Genomic DNA, 13,764 nt, shown 5'->3' with positions numbered 1-13,764 from the left:
AAAATATCAAATGCACATGACAGACACACATCAAAATGTGAACGCTTAAAAGTCGCAGTTCAGAGCTAAGTAAAGGTACTGTTTAATACTTTATTTTCAGTTGTGCCCTTAGAGGGACCGTGTCTCTAACCTAGAAAAAGAAATGTTCATGTGTAGCTTTAATGCTGTACTGTAAAAAAAAAATAAAAATAAGCATATAGTAGCCTACTTTCAAATGCATATATTTCCAAATGTACATACACTCATAAGGGTACATAGCATTCATAGCAGTATACGACCACAGTTTGGCAGTTCAGCACAGTTTACCTGACTATATTAAATGTCTCTATCTAGTATTATTGTGAATTCTATGGCAGTGTTTTGCATCCATAAATAGGCTGCATAGTCTGTTTATAAAGTTATTGAAATAATTGCTAGAAGTTTTTTTTTTTTCCTGAACCCTTATATGCTCCTCCTAGAAGTTCTGGTACCTAAAACAAGCACAATATGAAGGTTAAAAGGTCTTAACGGATGCACCATTTTGACTGTTGAAGTGCCAGCTGATAAACAGCATGCTCGTAAACAGGCTGTGGGCCATGGCTAGGAACAAAAAAAAAAAAAAAAAAAAAAGCCTGAACATTCTGAACATTGTCTTGTTTTATGTTGTGTTTGGGTCAGTTTCTGTCATTGGCAGGCACACTACAGCCTCTCTAGAATGCTGCTGTGCATGTTTTTTTTTTCGTATTAAGTTTCAGGAACACAACAGAAGTCTGGTAGCTTTTCGAAGAAGAACATATATACTCAAAATAAAAACATGTAAAAATTGAGAGTGCTTAAAACCTATTTTGAGGCTTTAAATATAATTTGAAACATTTACCCACTGTTCCCGACATTTTACGTTGCTTTACATACTGTATGTGTGAAGCTCTCAGCGGGTAGATCTGGGAAATATTTTTCCCTCCTGAGAACTCCTGAGGAAATGTTTTTTGGGGGAAGAACCTATACGAATCGATATGTCCTTCCCCGCAGTTCTCTATGCGTAAGTCGGCTTCGTCCTCAATTGCATGAAAAGTGTGTGAGAATAGTACACTAATGCAATAGGCACCATGATGTCTGTCTGCGCAAATGGAAGTGAAAGTCGGAAGAGGCGTATAGCGTTTTCAGAGAAACTGGCAAGCCGTTTTGGATGAAGCTGCAGTTCAATATAGTGTTCTCAGAAAATAATACATAAATGAAAAATATTAGTTATCAATAAATAAACTTCGTTCCAATACTCAAATACCCTATTGTAGCTAATACACGAGAACCGAAGGAACAGGGAGAACTTAAACATAAATAAATTTCTTTGCGCAGAATAAAGTTAAAAGTCTTTAAGTCTTTAAACATTAACGTTTGTGTTTGTATCCAGAACTTTGCAGAATTATCTTCTGCTTGGTGTGGTGCAATAAAAATACTTCTGCTCAATACAGGCTCTTTCTCTATTGTATAATTAGACTATTCTCGCTTGGGAAAATGCAGGATCTCTCTTTCACATAAGCATCTCTCTCTCTCTCTCTCTCTCTCTCTCTCTCTCTCTCTTACACACACACACACACACACACACACGCACGCGTGCGCTTGTACTTTATTTTTAAATACGGAGCGCATGATGACCGGGCGCCTGATCACCTGTGCATTGCAGCACCTGATGTAGAGATACAGTGAGACATACAAAGAAACACATCTCTCTGCTGAGGGAGACACAGAAAAATCCAAAGTGTTGAATTAACACTTGGGATAAATGAATATATATATATATATATATATATATATATATATATATATATATATATATATATATATATATATATATATAGAGAGAGAGAGAGAGAGAGAGAGAGAGAGAGATCTGTAACCGTAGATGATGCTGCAAACACAAAGTTCAAATATGCAGAGAGATTGATGGATGAAAAAAGAGAGGAGAAAATGTACGCGTAAAATCTATAGATAGATAGATAGATAGATAGATGTGTGTGTGTGTGTGTGTGAGAGAGAGAGAGAGAGAGAGAGAGAGAGAAATTTAAGAGATTCAGCAAAAGAAAATTATCTGTTTTTATCTTAGGAACATTTCTGTATAAATATTTTATCAAGCAGTTTTGGTTTACAGTAAAGTGTTTGGTCTTCAGTTAACTTTCACCCTGTATAAAAAGTTAGACGGAACGGAAACTGATTCTTGAGTTAACATCTGAGCCGCAGATTTTCTTCTGCATCAAAGATCATCTGCACAGATTTGCATTCTTTTTGTTTTTGTCTTTCTCACATGCAGATCAGACAAACCGCAGACTTATTAGATTAAACACGCTTCACTGATCATTCTGTTTCAGTGCACAAGTTTTGGGATCTTGCAGAGAGGACATGCCTGTCTCGGGTGCTGCATGGGACAGGGCAGACACTGACTGCAGTGAGGACACTAGATCACAGGGCAGCAGCTTGCGAACCGCAGTGACGTCACATATGTTGCCAGATAACCCGGATTTCCATTTTGATCGGCTTATGTTATAGAGAATAAACATAAATAATTGTGTAATAAAAAGAGTAAACAGAGATGACATTGTATATTTGCGTGGACAACGTTGTCTGCTTTTCTGATAGTATTAATAACGTATTAGATCATATGTTATTATGTATGGGGTAATTGATTTTGTTGTTTGATTTTATATTGATTGTATTTTTCCATACTTGCTCATTGGCTGCTTATTTGAAAAATATATACTTCGCTGTTTTTTAAATGCTTGGGGACGTTTTTAGATTGGGAAAATGAAAGATATTAAACCAATCTGGCAACACCGGACCTCAAGACGCAAGACGAACAAAGAAATTAGGCGCACTTGCGGAAATTCTTGAAGCGACAACGTCGATAATTTTTTGGTATTTTCCCCGATATATTTTGTTTTGTTTAGGTATTTACCCAACCTCGGACTGTCGTGGTTTTGTAAATAATCCAACGGGTGCGGGGTTTTCCTTTGCGCTTACACGTCGCTTTGTGCGTTGCGCATTTCATTTCGCAGTTTTCTGACATCACATAATCCATAAAGAGAAAGACTTTCCTTATATTTAGCCTCACAGATGCAACTTATTGATCTAAAACCAAGATTACATTAAAATGCTGTGTTTGCTCATGTAATCACCACAATCAAATCCCTTTGCACTTGTGCTTACATTATATTATATAGGCTTATGAATTAAATACATAGCTTACTGCATTAACAATTCAGTTGATGCAAAACCTTATCGTAACGCTTTTGGTGAGGACGGACAAAATCATTCGTCTTGATTTGAGCGTCTAAATATAATTCAAAGTCGCACAAACACTCACGTGATCCTAGAGAAAAAACATACTGCAACTTTCTGTAATGTTTCCAATGATAAGCTCTCGGTAATGATTTTTAACCCTATAAAAATATGTAAAATTATATTAGATAGATAGATTGGTGATTGATTGATTAATTGATTTATTCATTCACTTGTGCCTAAAGTAGGCTAATAGATCACATGTTGTGTGCAGCTGAGGCTGCAAATCTTAGAGTCGCAGATGGTCTGGCCATCACTCACATTCCTCAGACAATACCAAAAACCATCAGCAAATTTATCGTCAAGTATCGGTAACTAGGTATTTAATTAATACATCTATTTATTTATTTATTTAACTATTTATTTGTAACTTTTTTTCAACAGAAGTCGTAATGTCCGTCGCTGCGTGCCATTCTATCCTTGCCCTTGGACATTAAACAGGAGATCTGGTTAAAAGGTTCTCCAAAATTGCCTTTAAAATAATAATAAAAATAAGTTGTAGTTAAGCATCCGTCATTGTCGCACCAGAATTTGAAATGAATACTCTGCATTAGCGGGGGAATATACTTTTTAAAATGTCTTAGATTAGACTTTTCAAGGCTGTGTTTTACACACAATTATTTTATTTCCCCCCACACATCTTACCATTTGTAGGTTTTTAAATAAATAAACCAATATAATAATAATAATAATAATAATAATAATAATAATTATTATTATTATTATTATTAATATTATTATTATTATTATTATTGTTGTTGTTGTTGTTGTTGTTATTATTATTATTATTATTATGGATCCAAAATATATTGCGCTCATTATCATGATATTATACATTTATGTAAACGTGCAGTTTCTTCCACTTGTTTAGGAATCCTTTAACAATTGTATAACTGTTATGTGATGAGCTCTTTTTGTCGAGGCATGTCGTTTTATCTTAATTCTAAAATGTATCTCACGTATTAGTTCCAAAGTGTTCGTTTTAAATTCTAAATATGAGTTTAGATTTGATCAGGTATTAGGAAAAAAAAATCAGGGATCTATCTATTAATGCTGGTAAATGTAATGGATAAAAAAAGTTTTCCTAAGGACGATACGGTTGATATTTTTTAATTATCGATCAGTAGTGTTGTTTAAAAGATTTAGCAGTACTGTAAAAAAAAAAAAAAAAATCGGAAAGGCAAGAGTTTTAAGTATGTATGCAACCTTAGTGTGGGTTGGGAGACTGATACTTTAGATGATTGGCTTTAATGAACATGATGTTCATGATGATTGTAATGTAGCAAATAAGAAAACTGATTGGCTTAAACAACCTGTTTCTATGACAACCTGGTCGTTTCAAATGCTTTTTTTGCTGAGTGTCATTAATTTTATAGTTATTTTGTACAGGCTAATATACAAAATATAGTCTACCTATTAAATACAATGATTATAGAATCATATGCAAATGCGTTCTCTGGCATGAAAATTTAATCAGAAAAAATGTCCAAATATCCCAGATCAGGTTTAATAACATTTGATTTGCATCAGTATAATGAAAGCATTACTCTGATTATATAGATGATTTTTTTAGTTACGATTGTAAAATGCCACTGACTTTACTTATAACTTAAGTCATAAAGGTGTTTTTCTGGAAATCAGTGCAAATACTGTTAAATTGTTAAATTGTTTAAGCAAGACCTGACATTTATTAATAGTCAAAAATGAATGAACACCAGTGTATGCACCTTTTTCTTCCTTTAAAAAACAAAACAAAACAAGAAATCCTTTAGATCCCAAGGGATCCCTTCTGTGAATGGCTGTAACATCTATCATTAATTAGGCTGAAACTTAAATCTCAAATCTCTCCCTACTGGATCATCACTCAAGTCTATTGTGTATGTATTATTTCACTTCACATCTAGGCCACGTATATAGGGAAGACGACGGATATTTAGGATGCGGCCTTATTTCCTCCCCACGAAGGCATCCTTCCGAAGGTTCTCCGCACACAGCGACGTGTTTGAGCTGCTCTGCCCTGATTGGTCGCTCCTGTGGCGGCTGCGTGTGAAACTCGCCGCCGCGGAGTTTTCTCCACGTAGCTTAAGTGTAGCCACGTTTGATTCGGTTACAGGAGGAGGGGACACAAGCCAGGCTGTGTTTAGACACCGACTTTCAGGCATGGATTAAATATGAAATAATCGTTAAAACGGTTATTAGAGCGTTCACGATGACTTGTCCAGAGGTGCTGGGGTTTGTGCTGCTGGCCGCGGGCCTTGTGTTCATCCTCCCCGGGCAGACTGCAGCCTGGGACGCGGATTTAGAGCTGTTCGACCTGGTGGAGGAAATCCCGCAAACGTTTTACGAATTTCTATCTGTTAACCAGGTAAAATGGTGTCTCATTGATTTATTCCTCTTGTCTTGAGGATGAATCTCATTTAGTTTTTTATATATATATATATTTTTTTTAATATATATATATATATATAGCCCGATTTGTTTTTTTAAACTTGTATCCTAGCCACTGGCGCTCTTCTGCTTTTGCAGTTTATTTTGCTTGAATACATTTAAAACAGTACGTTTACATTTAAAACAGGTCAACCCGAATTTACAAATGCATTTCCCTAAAATGAAAATTACATACTTATATAAAAGTCCTATTTTTTCCTTTTTCCGCATTTTTGTATGTTTGTTTGTTTTTACGTTAGAGCATACCGGGTCAGCGGAGGTATTTTAGGCTCCTCCCCAGATACAGCGCATGATTAGCGGCAACAGTCTGCAAGAAACGCCGAGGCTTTAGGCCTCGCAGCACGATCACTTTGGGTTAACTGAAGGCAAATGTCTTAAAATGATTTTCACTCACTATTTTGCTTTGTAAAGCGTCAAATGCCGCAAATGTACATTTTCAGTTGTATTAAATTTGACTTGTCGATATATTTAAAAAATATAGATATATAACATGTATTTGAGAGTCATGCAAACAAACTGAAACCTAATAGTCTCTTCATTTACAATTTCTTAAAGTACCAAGGTCATGCTTTGCATTTGCAATTTGCTGTGTTTATTTCTTTCCCTTAATCACATTAGCTGATCACTTCCATTACAGGTTTAGAGATGAGTTTTATCTCATTATCGGTTACACGATCATTCAGTCTGTTTGGATCTGCAGTGTTGTGACGGCTGTGAAAAAGCAGTTGTGTGGAAATCTGAATGTTAAGTTCAACTGCTGTGTGTATGCACAGAATATCGTGAGAAATCAAATGATCCTACAAATAGGAATGACATTTATATGTCAGGTAATATATAAGAAACAATGTGAAGTGGATGCAAACATTGCATAAGGATCAAAATGCGATCATAATATAAATATTTGAGTAGAAGCATATTCAAGCAATCCCCAAGATACTCAGTCATCGTCTATACCGCTTTATCCTGTATACAGGGTCTGGGCCTGGAGCTTATCTCAGGAGACTTGGGGCACGAGGCCGGGTACACCTTTGACAGAGTGCCAGTGCATCACAGGACACACACACACATTCACAAACTACGGGCAATTTAAAGAAACCAAATTAGCTTAATCTGCATTTCTTTGGATTATGGAAGCAAACCAGAGTACCTGGAGAAAAACCGGCAAGCACGGGGAGACCTCGGCATTTCTTGCAGACTGTTACCGCTAATCATGCAAATCATGCAAACTCCATGCACATGGACTTGAGGCGGGAATCGAACCCGGACCCCAGAGGTGCAAAGGGACAGTGCTAACTACTAAGCCACCGTATCTGCATTCCCAAGATAATAAGTGAGAAATAATGAAGATAACATAAAATTATATTATGGGTAGAAAAAAGTAGCTTTTAGTACAAATCAGTGTTGCAGCGCAATATATTGTGCACAGTTATCATATTCCATAAAAACAGTAAATGATGCAAGACATGGACACTCGTATATGCATTTAAATGCTCAGAGTATTTAATCAGAATATTACCTTTCTGACGTCCTGTCTGTCGTGGAGTGTTTAGATCAGATGAGGTGCTACTTTGTCTCTGTGCAAAGTCCATGTATGAAAAAAACGCAGGTGAGGGAGAGAACTGTTCTCATGGAGTTTACTGATCTGTAATGGAAGCCATTTTTCCCTCCTAAAAACTCGTCACGCCATCTAACGTTACCCCCCTGTGAGGTGAAATATGCACAGAAAGAACATGTTTATTTTGACGAGAGAAATGATTGGTTTTTACATGGTTTACACTACCCCTCTCATTCCCGCTGGAAATTCATTCTGATCCGATCAGACTGTGTTTTTTTTATTCTAATTATTAGTGAAATATCCTGTCCAAGTAAGCACAACTACATACTGCATAGAAGTGATATTCTGGTCATTTAGTACATTCAGGTCATCAGCTGACTTTATTTTATTGCCACATAACGTTGCTGAGTCTAGACCTGAGCAGCAGAAGCAACCCCAGATCTTAACACTGATTTGAATCTTATTCCCAATGTGTGTCTGTTCTTCATTTAGCAACTTGTGTTTTAAAACTTATCTTGTTTTTTTTTTTGTTTTTTTTAACAGGATGCCCCATTATCTGAGATCAGAAAGGCGTACAGGAGGCTTTCTCTCATCCTTCACCCTGATAAAAATAAAGACGAGAATGCTGAGACTCAGTTCCGTCAGGTAAGATGAGCTGACGCGCAGAAAGCTTCAAGCTGTCTCATAGTAATGTGTTACAGCTATAGTAACATTACAGCGTCTGGGATCGACAGTACATATGTTTTTGTATTTAATTCCAGCTCGTTGCCATCTATGAAGTTCTTAAAGATGAGGAACGGAGAAAAAGGTAGGCTGATAATAGTGGGATTTGTTTTTTATTTTTATACACTGTATATATTTTGTACATCAGGTGCCTTTAGGGTGTTTGTGACGAGCAGCAGGTTAAAATCAGAATAATTCTACCAAAAATTCGACTATTCTGCCAAAATGTAATCGATTAATCGAGTAATCGGATAAAAAGTACTTTTGCTTAATTAAACAGCAATGTAAAATATATAAGAGTAAATACCAATAAAACTTAAACTGTTCAAATAAGACTGTTTGTGTCTCCTTCCGCATTTTGGGTGACATAAGTGCTTCTTCTTCGTTGTTGTTTACTGGCGGCTTGCATCCAGAAGTGCGCTGTGTCAAAAGCACGCTGTCAACAAATAATTGCGCAAAAACATAACGCAAGCTTTTAAAATTAATTAAAAGAAGCTTCGAGGCAGAAGATTTTGCCTCCATCATTTTATGTAATCGAATTACTCGAGTTACTCGAGGAATTGTTTCAGCCCTAATCTAAATTAACGTCTTTTCATGATATTACTCTACAGTTATGGTTAGGCTTTGGGGCGAGGTTTATTGATTTTATTTCGGTGTGTAGTCTTCTTTAACACTTCAGAATGTTTAACAAGACTTTAGACCAACATCATCATCTCTTACTCAGTTATGATGACATCCTGGTTAACGGGCTTCCTGACTGGAGACAGCCCGTATTCTATTACCGCCGTGTCAGGAAGATGAGCAACGGAGAGCTGGGCTTCCTGCTCTTCCTCATCCTCACCGTGGGCCACTATGCTGTAATCTGGTCCATTTATTTGGAGAAGCAGTTGGTGAATATCATATTAAATGATCTCTAGAAGTCAAACATCAGTGTATAGTTTGATCCAAAGTGTAGCCTCATCACGCAACTCTGTTTTTCCAAGGATGATCTCCTTAGCAAGAAGAAGAGGGAGAAGAAGAAGAAGCAAAGCAGCAAGTTGGCCGAGGAGCCGAAGACCATGGGGCAAGAGAAGAACGAGAGGTGCATCACAAGAAATGTCCTCATGCATCAGCTGGACTCTAGTATAGTCCATAGGGCTGGTATTTAAAAGCGTCCTTATTTTTGTTTTTCTCATCAGGTCAGAAAAACCTCACTGGCACGATATCCTGCCACTCAAGCTGAGCATCTGGCTTTACTACTCTCTCAAGTCTCTTCCTCATGCCATACAGGTACACACCGCAAGACGTTATTTCTTAGTCAATTAATTCTGTGTGCCAAAGACTGGTTTCACCTCTGCTGATATTTTTAATTATTATTATTTTTTAAATCTCAGGACGTAAAACAGTACTACAAAGAGTATAAAGAAATGAAACAGAGAGAAAAAGAGCAAGCAGAAGCAGAGGCTCAAGCAGAGCAAGAAATGCAGCAAAGTAAGACCAAGCGATTTCTATCACTAAGAGATCTTTAGAATTCTATTATGGATAACTATAAAAAAAAAAGTTGCTGTAATAATTTGCAAATGGGTGATGGATCTGTAAAACACTTCTGGGTCATGGAAAAAACAAGCATATTCTGTATATTGATAAGGGAAATAAAAATCACTTTTTTGTGGACCTGCAGGAGAGAAACGGCCAAAGGTGAAGAAACCCAAAGTGGAGTTTCCGGTTTACGAGGCTAGTCAGGTGGCGTACATCCCCGCGTACGACCAGGGGACGTCCATTGAGGACATCGAGGATCAAATGGACGACTGGCTGGAAGATCGTAAAGCACAAAAAAAGAAAGTTAGTTCCTCACCTTGTAACTTTTTTTTTTTATTTATTTATTTTTATTTAAATCGAAGGGTTTTTAAACAAACGAAGCTTTAACATGAGACGCGGATGATTTTCAGACTCCAGAGTGGACAGACGAGGACCTCAGCCTGCTGACTCGCTGCATGGGGAAGTTTCCCGGAGGAACCCCGGGGCGGTGGGAGAAGATCGCTCATGAGCTGGGCAGATCTGTAAATGAAGTGGGTGTCCCAACTATACATGGCTTTTTGCGTGTTTTTGCACGTTGCATTTGTAATAAAGATATTTTGATTTGTTTTAGGTCACAACAAAAGTAAAACAGATCAAAGACGGCGTCTCAAATTCATCAGGTCAGTATCATTGGAGGACTTACAGGACCACTTACTTGGAGATTGTCACCAAAAAAATATATAAATAAAAATCTCCCTTCTCAGGGTTGGTCAAGCTCTCAGATTTGAAGAGTAGTGCCATGCAAGGAAAGGGCGTGGTGCCGGATAGCCTCATGACCCAGCGAGAGGAGACGGGGCTCCCCGAAGAGCCCTCGGAACCCGACGCGTCCGAGGAACCCGAGAGCAAAACCTTAAGGAGACGGAGCAAAAAATCCACGCCAGGGGTTGCTTTAGCAGGAGGCGGTGTGGACGAGAAGGAAAAAGTAAAAGGACGCAGACAGAGAGACTTTGACCCCACAGCTGTAGACGAGGACAGCGAAGAAGAGAAAAAGCAGCCGAAGGAAAAGCCGAGCGCTCCCGACGAGGTCTGGACGCAAAACCAGCAGAGGCTGTTAGAGCTGGCGCTGCAGCAGTACCCACGCGGCACGGCAGAGCGCTGGGACAAGATCGCCAAAGTGGTGCCCGGGAAAAGCAAGGTACACTGGACCAGGGTGTAATTCAAAGGGAAAATAGGATCAGATACGAACTGAAATTGTGTCAGGGTGTCTTTAAGATGTCTACAGCGCAGGAGTGGTGAGAGCTTGATTCTCATTGGTCAGATGCATTTTCTATAACACAACAATTACAAATCAGAAGTTTTAATATAACCGGAGTGCGGATGAGTTTTGACTTTAGTTTGAAATAATCAAGTATCTTCTCTTCATGTCACACTCAGACATACAGTGTGTTTGTTGTGACTAATTGTGATCTTATTGTGTCTTTATTTTTCTGCAGGAGGAGTGCATGATCCGGTTTAAGCTGCTCGCTGAACTGGTGCAGAAAAAGAAACAGGCCAAGAGCTGACGATTCAATCCTCTCTTCGTCCTCTTTCTGTTCTTTCATATCTCTCTTTCTCTCTCTCTCTCTCTCTCTCTCTGTGTCATGTGCCTTAGCTTTGCCCAAATTCATGCTGTATTAAAGTTGGGTCGGTTCCCCAGCTGTCTGGTTTATACTTCTGTGCTAACAGCATGGCGTGCTCGGCCAAAGGGAGGAGCTTATTATTTATTCACCATTTTCACAAACTGTTCCGTTCGACATCTAAAAATGTTATTTTATTTAGAAATTATAGAAAGTAGTGATCCTCAGTGCTACACACAGCTGCGCTGCTCCTCTATTCGTTCTGTAGTTTTCCATTTTTCCATCTGTTTTTCATGTTACATACAAGTAGGGACCCTTGTGTTCACACACACACTCGCAAAAGTATAAACCAGTCCCCAGTATTGCAGTATTGGACAAACCCATCCATGATCTGTATTATGTGAAGCTGCAAATGCATATAAATCAGTTTTATTATTTATTATAGTTTTTTTTTTTCCTCTGTGGCCTTTGTTTCTCCGCATGAGGAACAGAAACGCTAAACTTCTTATGATTGATTTTCATTGAATATTTCCAAACATGCTGTGCAGCCTCTGTTTTCAGAGACAGTGTTTGGCAGTGTTTTTATCTGTTAAAGAGACATAAATCATTTACATACAACTGATTCACGCTGTCTTTGTGGAACTTTTTGCCCGCTGTCTGTAAATGTGCACCAACACCAGTTCATTTTAGCTTTATTTATTTATATAAATATATTATCGCTTTTAGCAAAGGTCGCTGTCTCAAAGCAGCTTTACAGATTAAAAAAGAACAAATTATTAAAATGAGTTAAAGAAAGAGACATGGCATCTTTTAGTAAGAGTGTACATCTTTTACTTTATTACTACACCTGTTTACTCCTGCTTGTTCATGGAATGATCTAAATAGCCAATCATGTTGGAGAAGCACAAATGCATAAAATGATCTAGTTACAGGTCAAGTGCTTCACTTCACATCAGATATCTCTGTGACTTTGACCTTGGAATAGGAGTTGAGGCTGGACACGCTGGTTTGAGAATGTATTAAAAAAATGTCCTGGGATTTTCCAACACATTTGCAACAGTTTAGACACATGATGTTGCGAAAAATGAACAAAAAAACCCCCAAAACATCTGGTAATCGGGTTCAAATACAAACACTTTGCTGATGAAAGTTGTTAGACTGGTTTGAACTGACAGGAAGTCTACAGCAACTCAAATAACCACACTTAACATCTCAAAGCATCTCAGCATGCACAACACATCGGACCCGAGGATTGTGAAGTACTCAAGAAGATTCTAGAATCGACATCTGGCCATCCTTAAAAAAAATGAAAAAAAATCTTCTGTTTGTGTGCCCTTTGTCACCTCAGATTCCTGTTAAACTTCACACATTTGTTTGGCAGAGGCTGGAGATCAGCAGTGTATGGGTGCTAAGGGTTAAGTCTTACTGTGAACACAAAACATCACGAGGAAGAACTAGAAGTGACACAAACATCTGAAAGAATTTTAAACTTCTTTTTATTCCTTGTATTCTCAGGATTTCTGTCTGAAATGTCATTTTTGCCTTTCTAAATATATTTATTCTAGCAACTTCTCAACTGTACAGTACTTTAGACACAATAGGTTCGATCTAAAATTTTAGCAACTACACCAAGACACCAAGTCCACTAGATGGCGCTCTAACTTCATTCAAGTTTTGAAAGGAACCTTACTACTCTCTTTTGTTGTAAAAACAGGTAAAAAAAAAAAAAAACATTTACAAGCGACGTATTTGTGATGTAAATGTAGTAATTGCTTAATTTTTAAATGTGGATTTTTTTCCACAAGTGCTTTTTATGTTAACATTTACTGTACTGTATTTCTTTAACAAAAATATGAATCTAAAATTATAGTTTGCTTCTTAAACAGTAAGAATTTTGCTCTTATAATGAACCTCAAAATGGTTTAACTTCCGTTTTTATAATTTGTCTAAAATATTTTTGGATTATGCACCACAGGAAATAATCAAGTTGTTGTTTGATTAAGGAAAGAAAAAAAACCCCCAGAATAATTCAGAACGTGACAAATGAATAATTGTACACAACAGTAAGTTTGCTTTAAAAAAACATTTAATTTTTTTTTTTTTTATTATTATAGTTTTTGCAAACGGACTCTTCAGATCTACCTCTGTATAATCTTAAGGGGCTTTAAACTGTGATAACTCTATTGTCTGCTAATGTGACTTTCAGATTCTAGGCCACCTGCGTTTATAGATTTCTAAAGTCGTTTTATCTTTTTCTTTTAAATAAAGAGAGAGGATAAAATTTCATTTATAATATACATTTTGATTAATAATTTTTGAACAAAGCAAAATTTATATATATCATATATATGTTTGTGTGTATATATATATATACACACACACACACACACACACACACACAGCTGGCTATCTTCCATAGGTAAAATAAGTTTAAATTATTTATTTTTCTGAACATGCTAAAAAATATTAATCATAAAGTTAATAAAACAACTTTATTGGGCACTGAAAAAATAATCATATATCAACATATTCCAATTAAGGAATTTTCACCCAAGTAAAATATGTAAGTTAAACAAATATAAATAATTGTATATTTAGGATAAACTAATTTAATCT

The 13,764-nt window shown here is 36.9% G+C and overlaps 1 protein-coding gene across 1 annotated transcript; it reads left to right on the top strand.

The window, feature by feature from the left end:
• The first annotated feature begins 5,305 nt into the window (after positions 1 to 5,305).
• dnajc1 (DnaJ (Hsp40) homolog, subfamily C, member 1) lies at positions 5,306 to 11,770 on the top strand. The gene is made up of 12 exons (XM_053486103.1): positions 5,306 to 5,674; positions 7,856 to 7,957; positions 8,074 to 8,120; positions 8,760 to 8,925; positions 9,019 to 9,116; positions 9,214 to 9,304; positions 9,409 to 9,505; positions 9,696 to 9,856; positions 9,964 to 10,083; positions 10,164 to 10,212; positions 10,297 to 10,727; positions 11,026 to 11,770. Exons 1-12 carry the CDS (start codon positions 5,519 to 5,521, stop codon positions 11,092 to 11,094), a joined length of 1,587 nt encoding a protein of 528 aa, XP_053342078.1. The 5' UTR covers positions 5,306 to 5,518; the 3' UTR covers positions 11,095 to 11,770.
• Positions 11,771 to 13,764: the final 1,994 nt, after the last annotated feature.

This window comes from Clarias gariepinus, chromosome 25 (genome assembly GCF_024256425.1).
Source record: "Clarias gariepinus isolate MV-2021 ecotype Netherlands chromosome 25, CGAR_prim_01v2, whole genome shotgun sequence".
NCBI lineage: Eukaryota > Metazoa > Chordata > Actinopteri > Siluriformes > Clariidae > Clarias > Clarias gariepinus.
Note: the sequence above shows the minus strand (reverse complement) of the source record. Positions and strands in the feature narration are given on the sequence as shown.

What these genes read in the sequence shown, in the direction of transcription:
- dnajc1 (XM_053486103.1), top strand. Translation starts at nt 5,519, where the DNA reads ATGACTTGTCCAGAGGTGCTGGGGTTTGTGCTGCTGGCCGCGGGCCTT. An exon ending in TGGGCAGATCTGTAAATGAA is followed by an intron (nt 10,084 to 10,163) that starts GTGGGTGTCCCA and finishes GATTTGTTTTAG; the next exon opens with GTCACAACAAAAGTAAAACA. An exon ending in CGGCGTCTCAAATTCATCAG is followed by an intron (nt 10,213 to 10,296) that starts GTCAGTATCATT and finishes CTCCCTTCTCAG; the next exon opens with GGTTGGTCAAGCTCTCAGAT.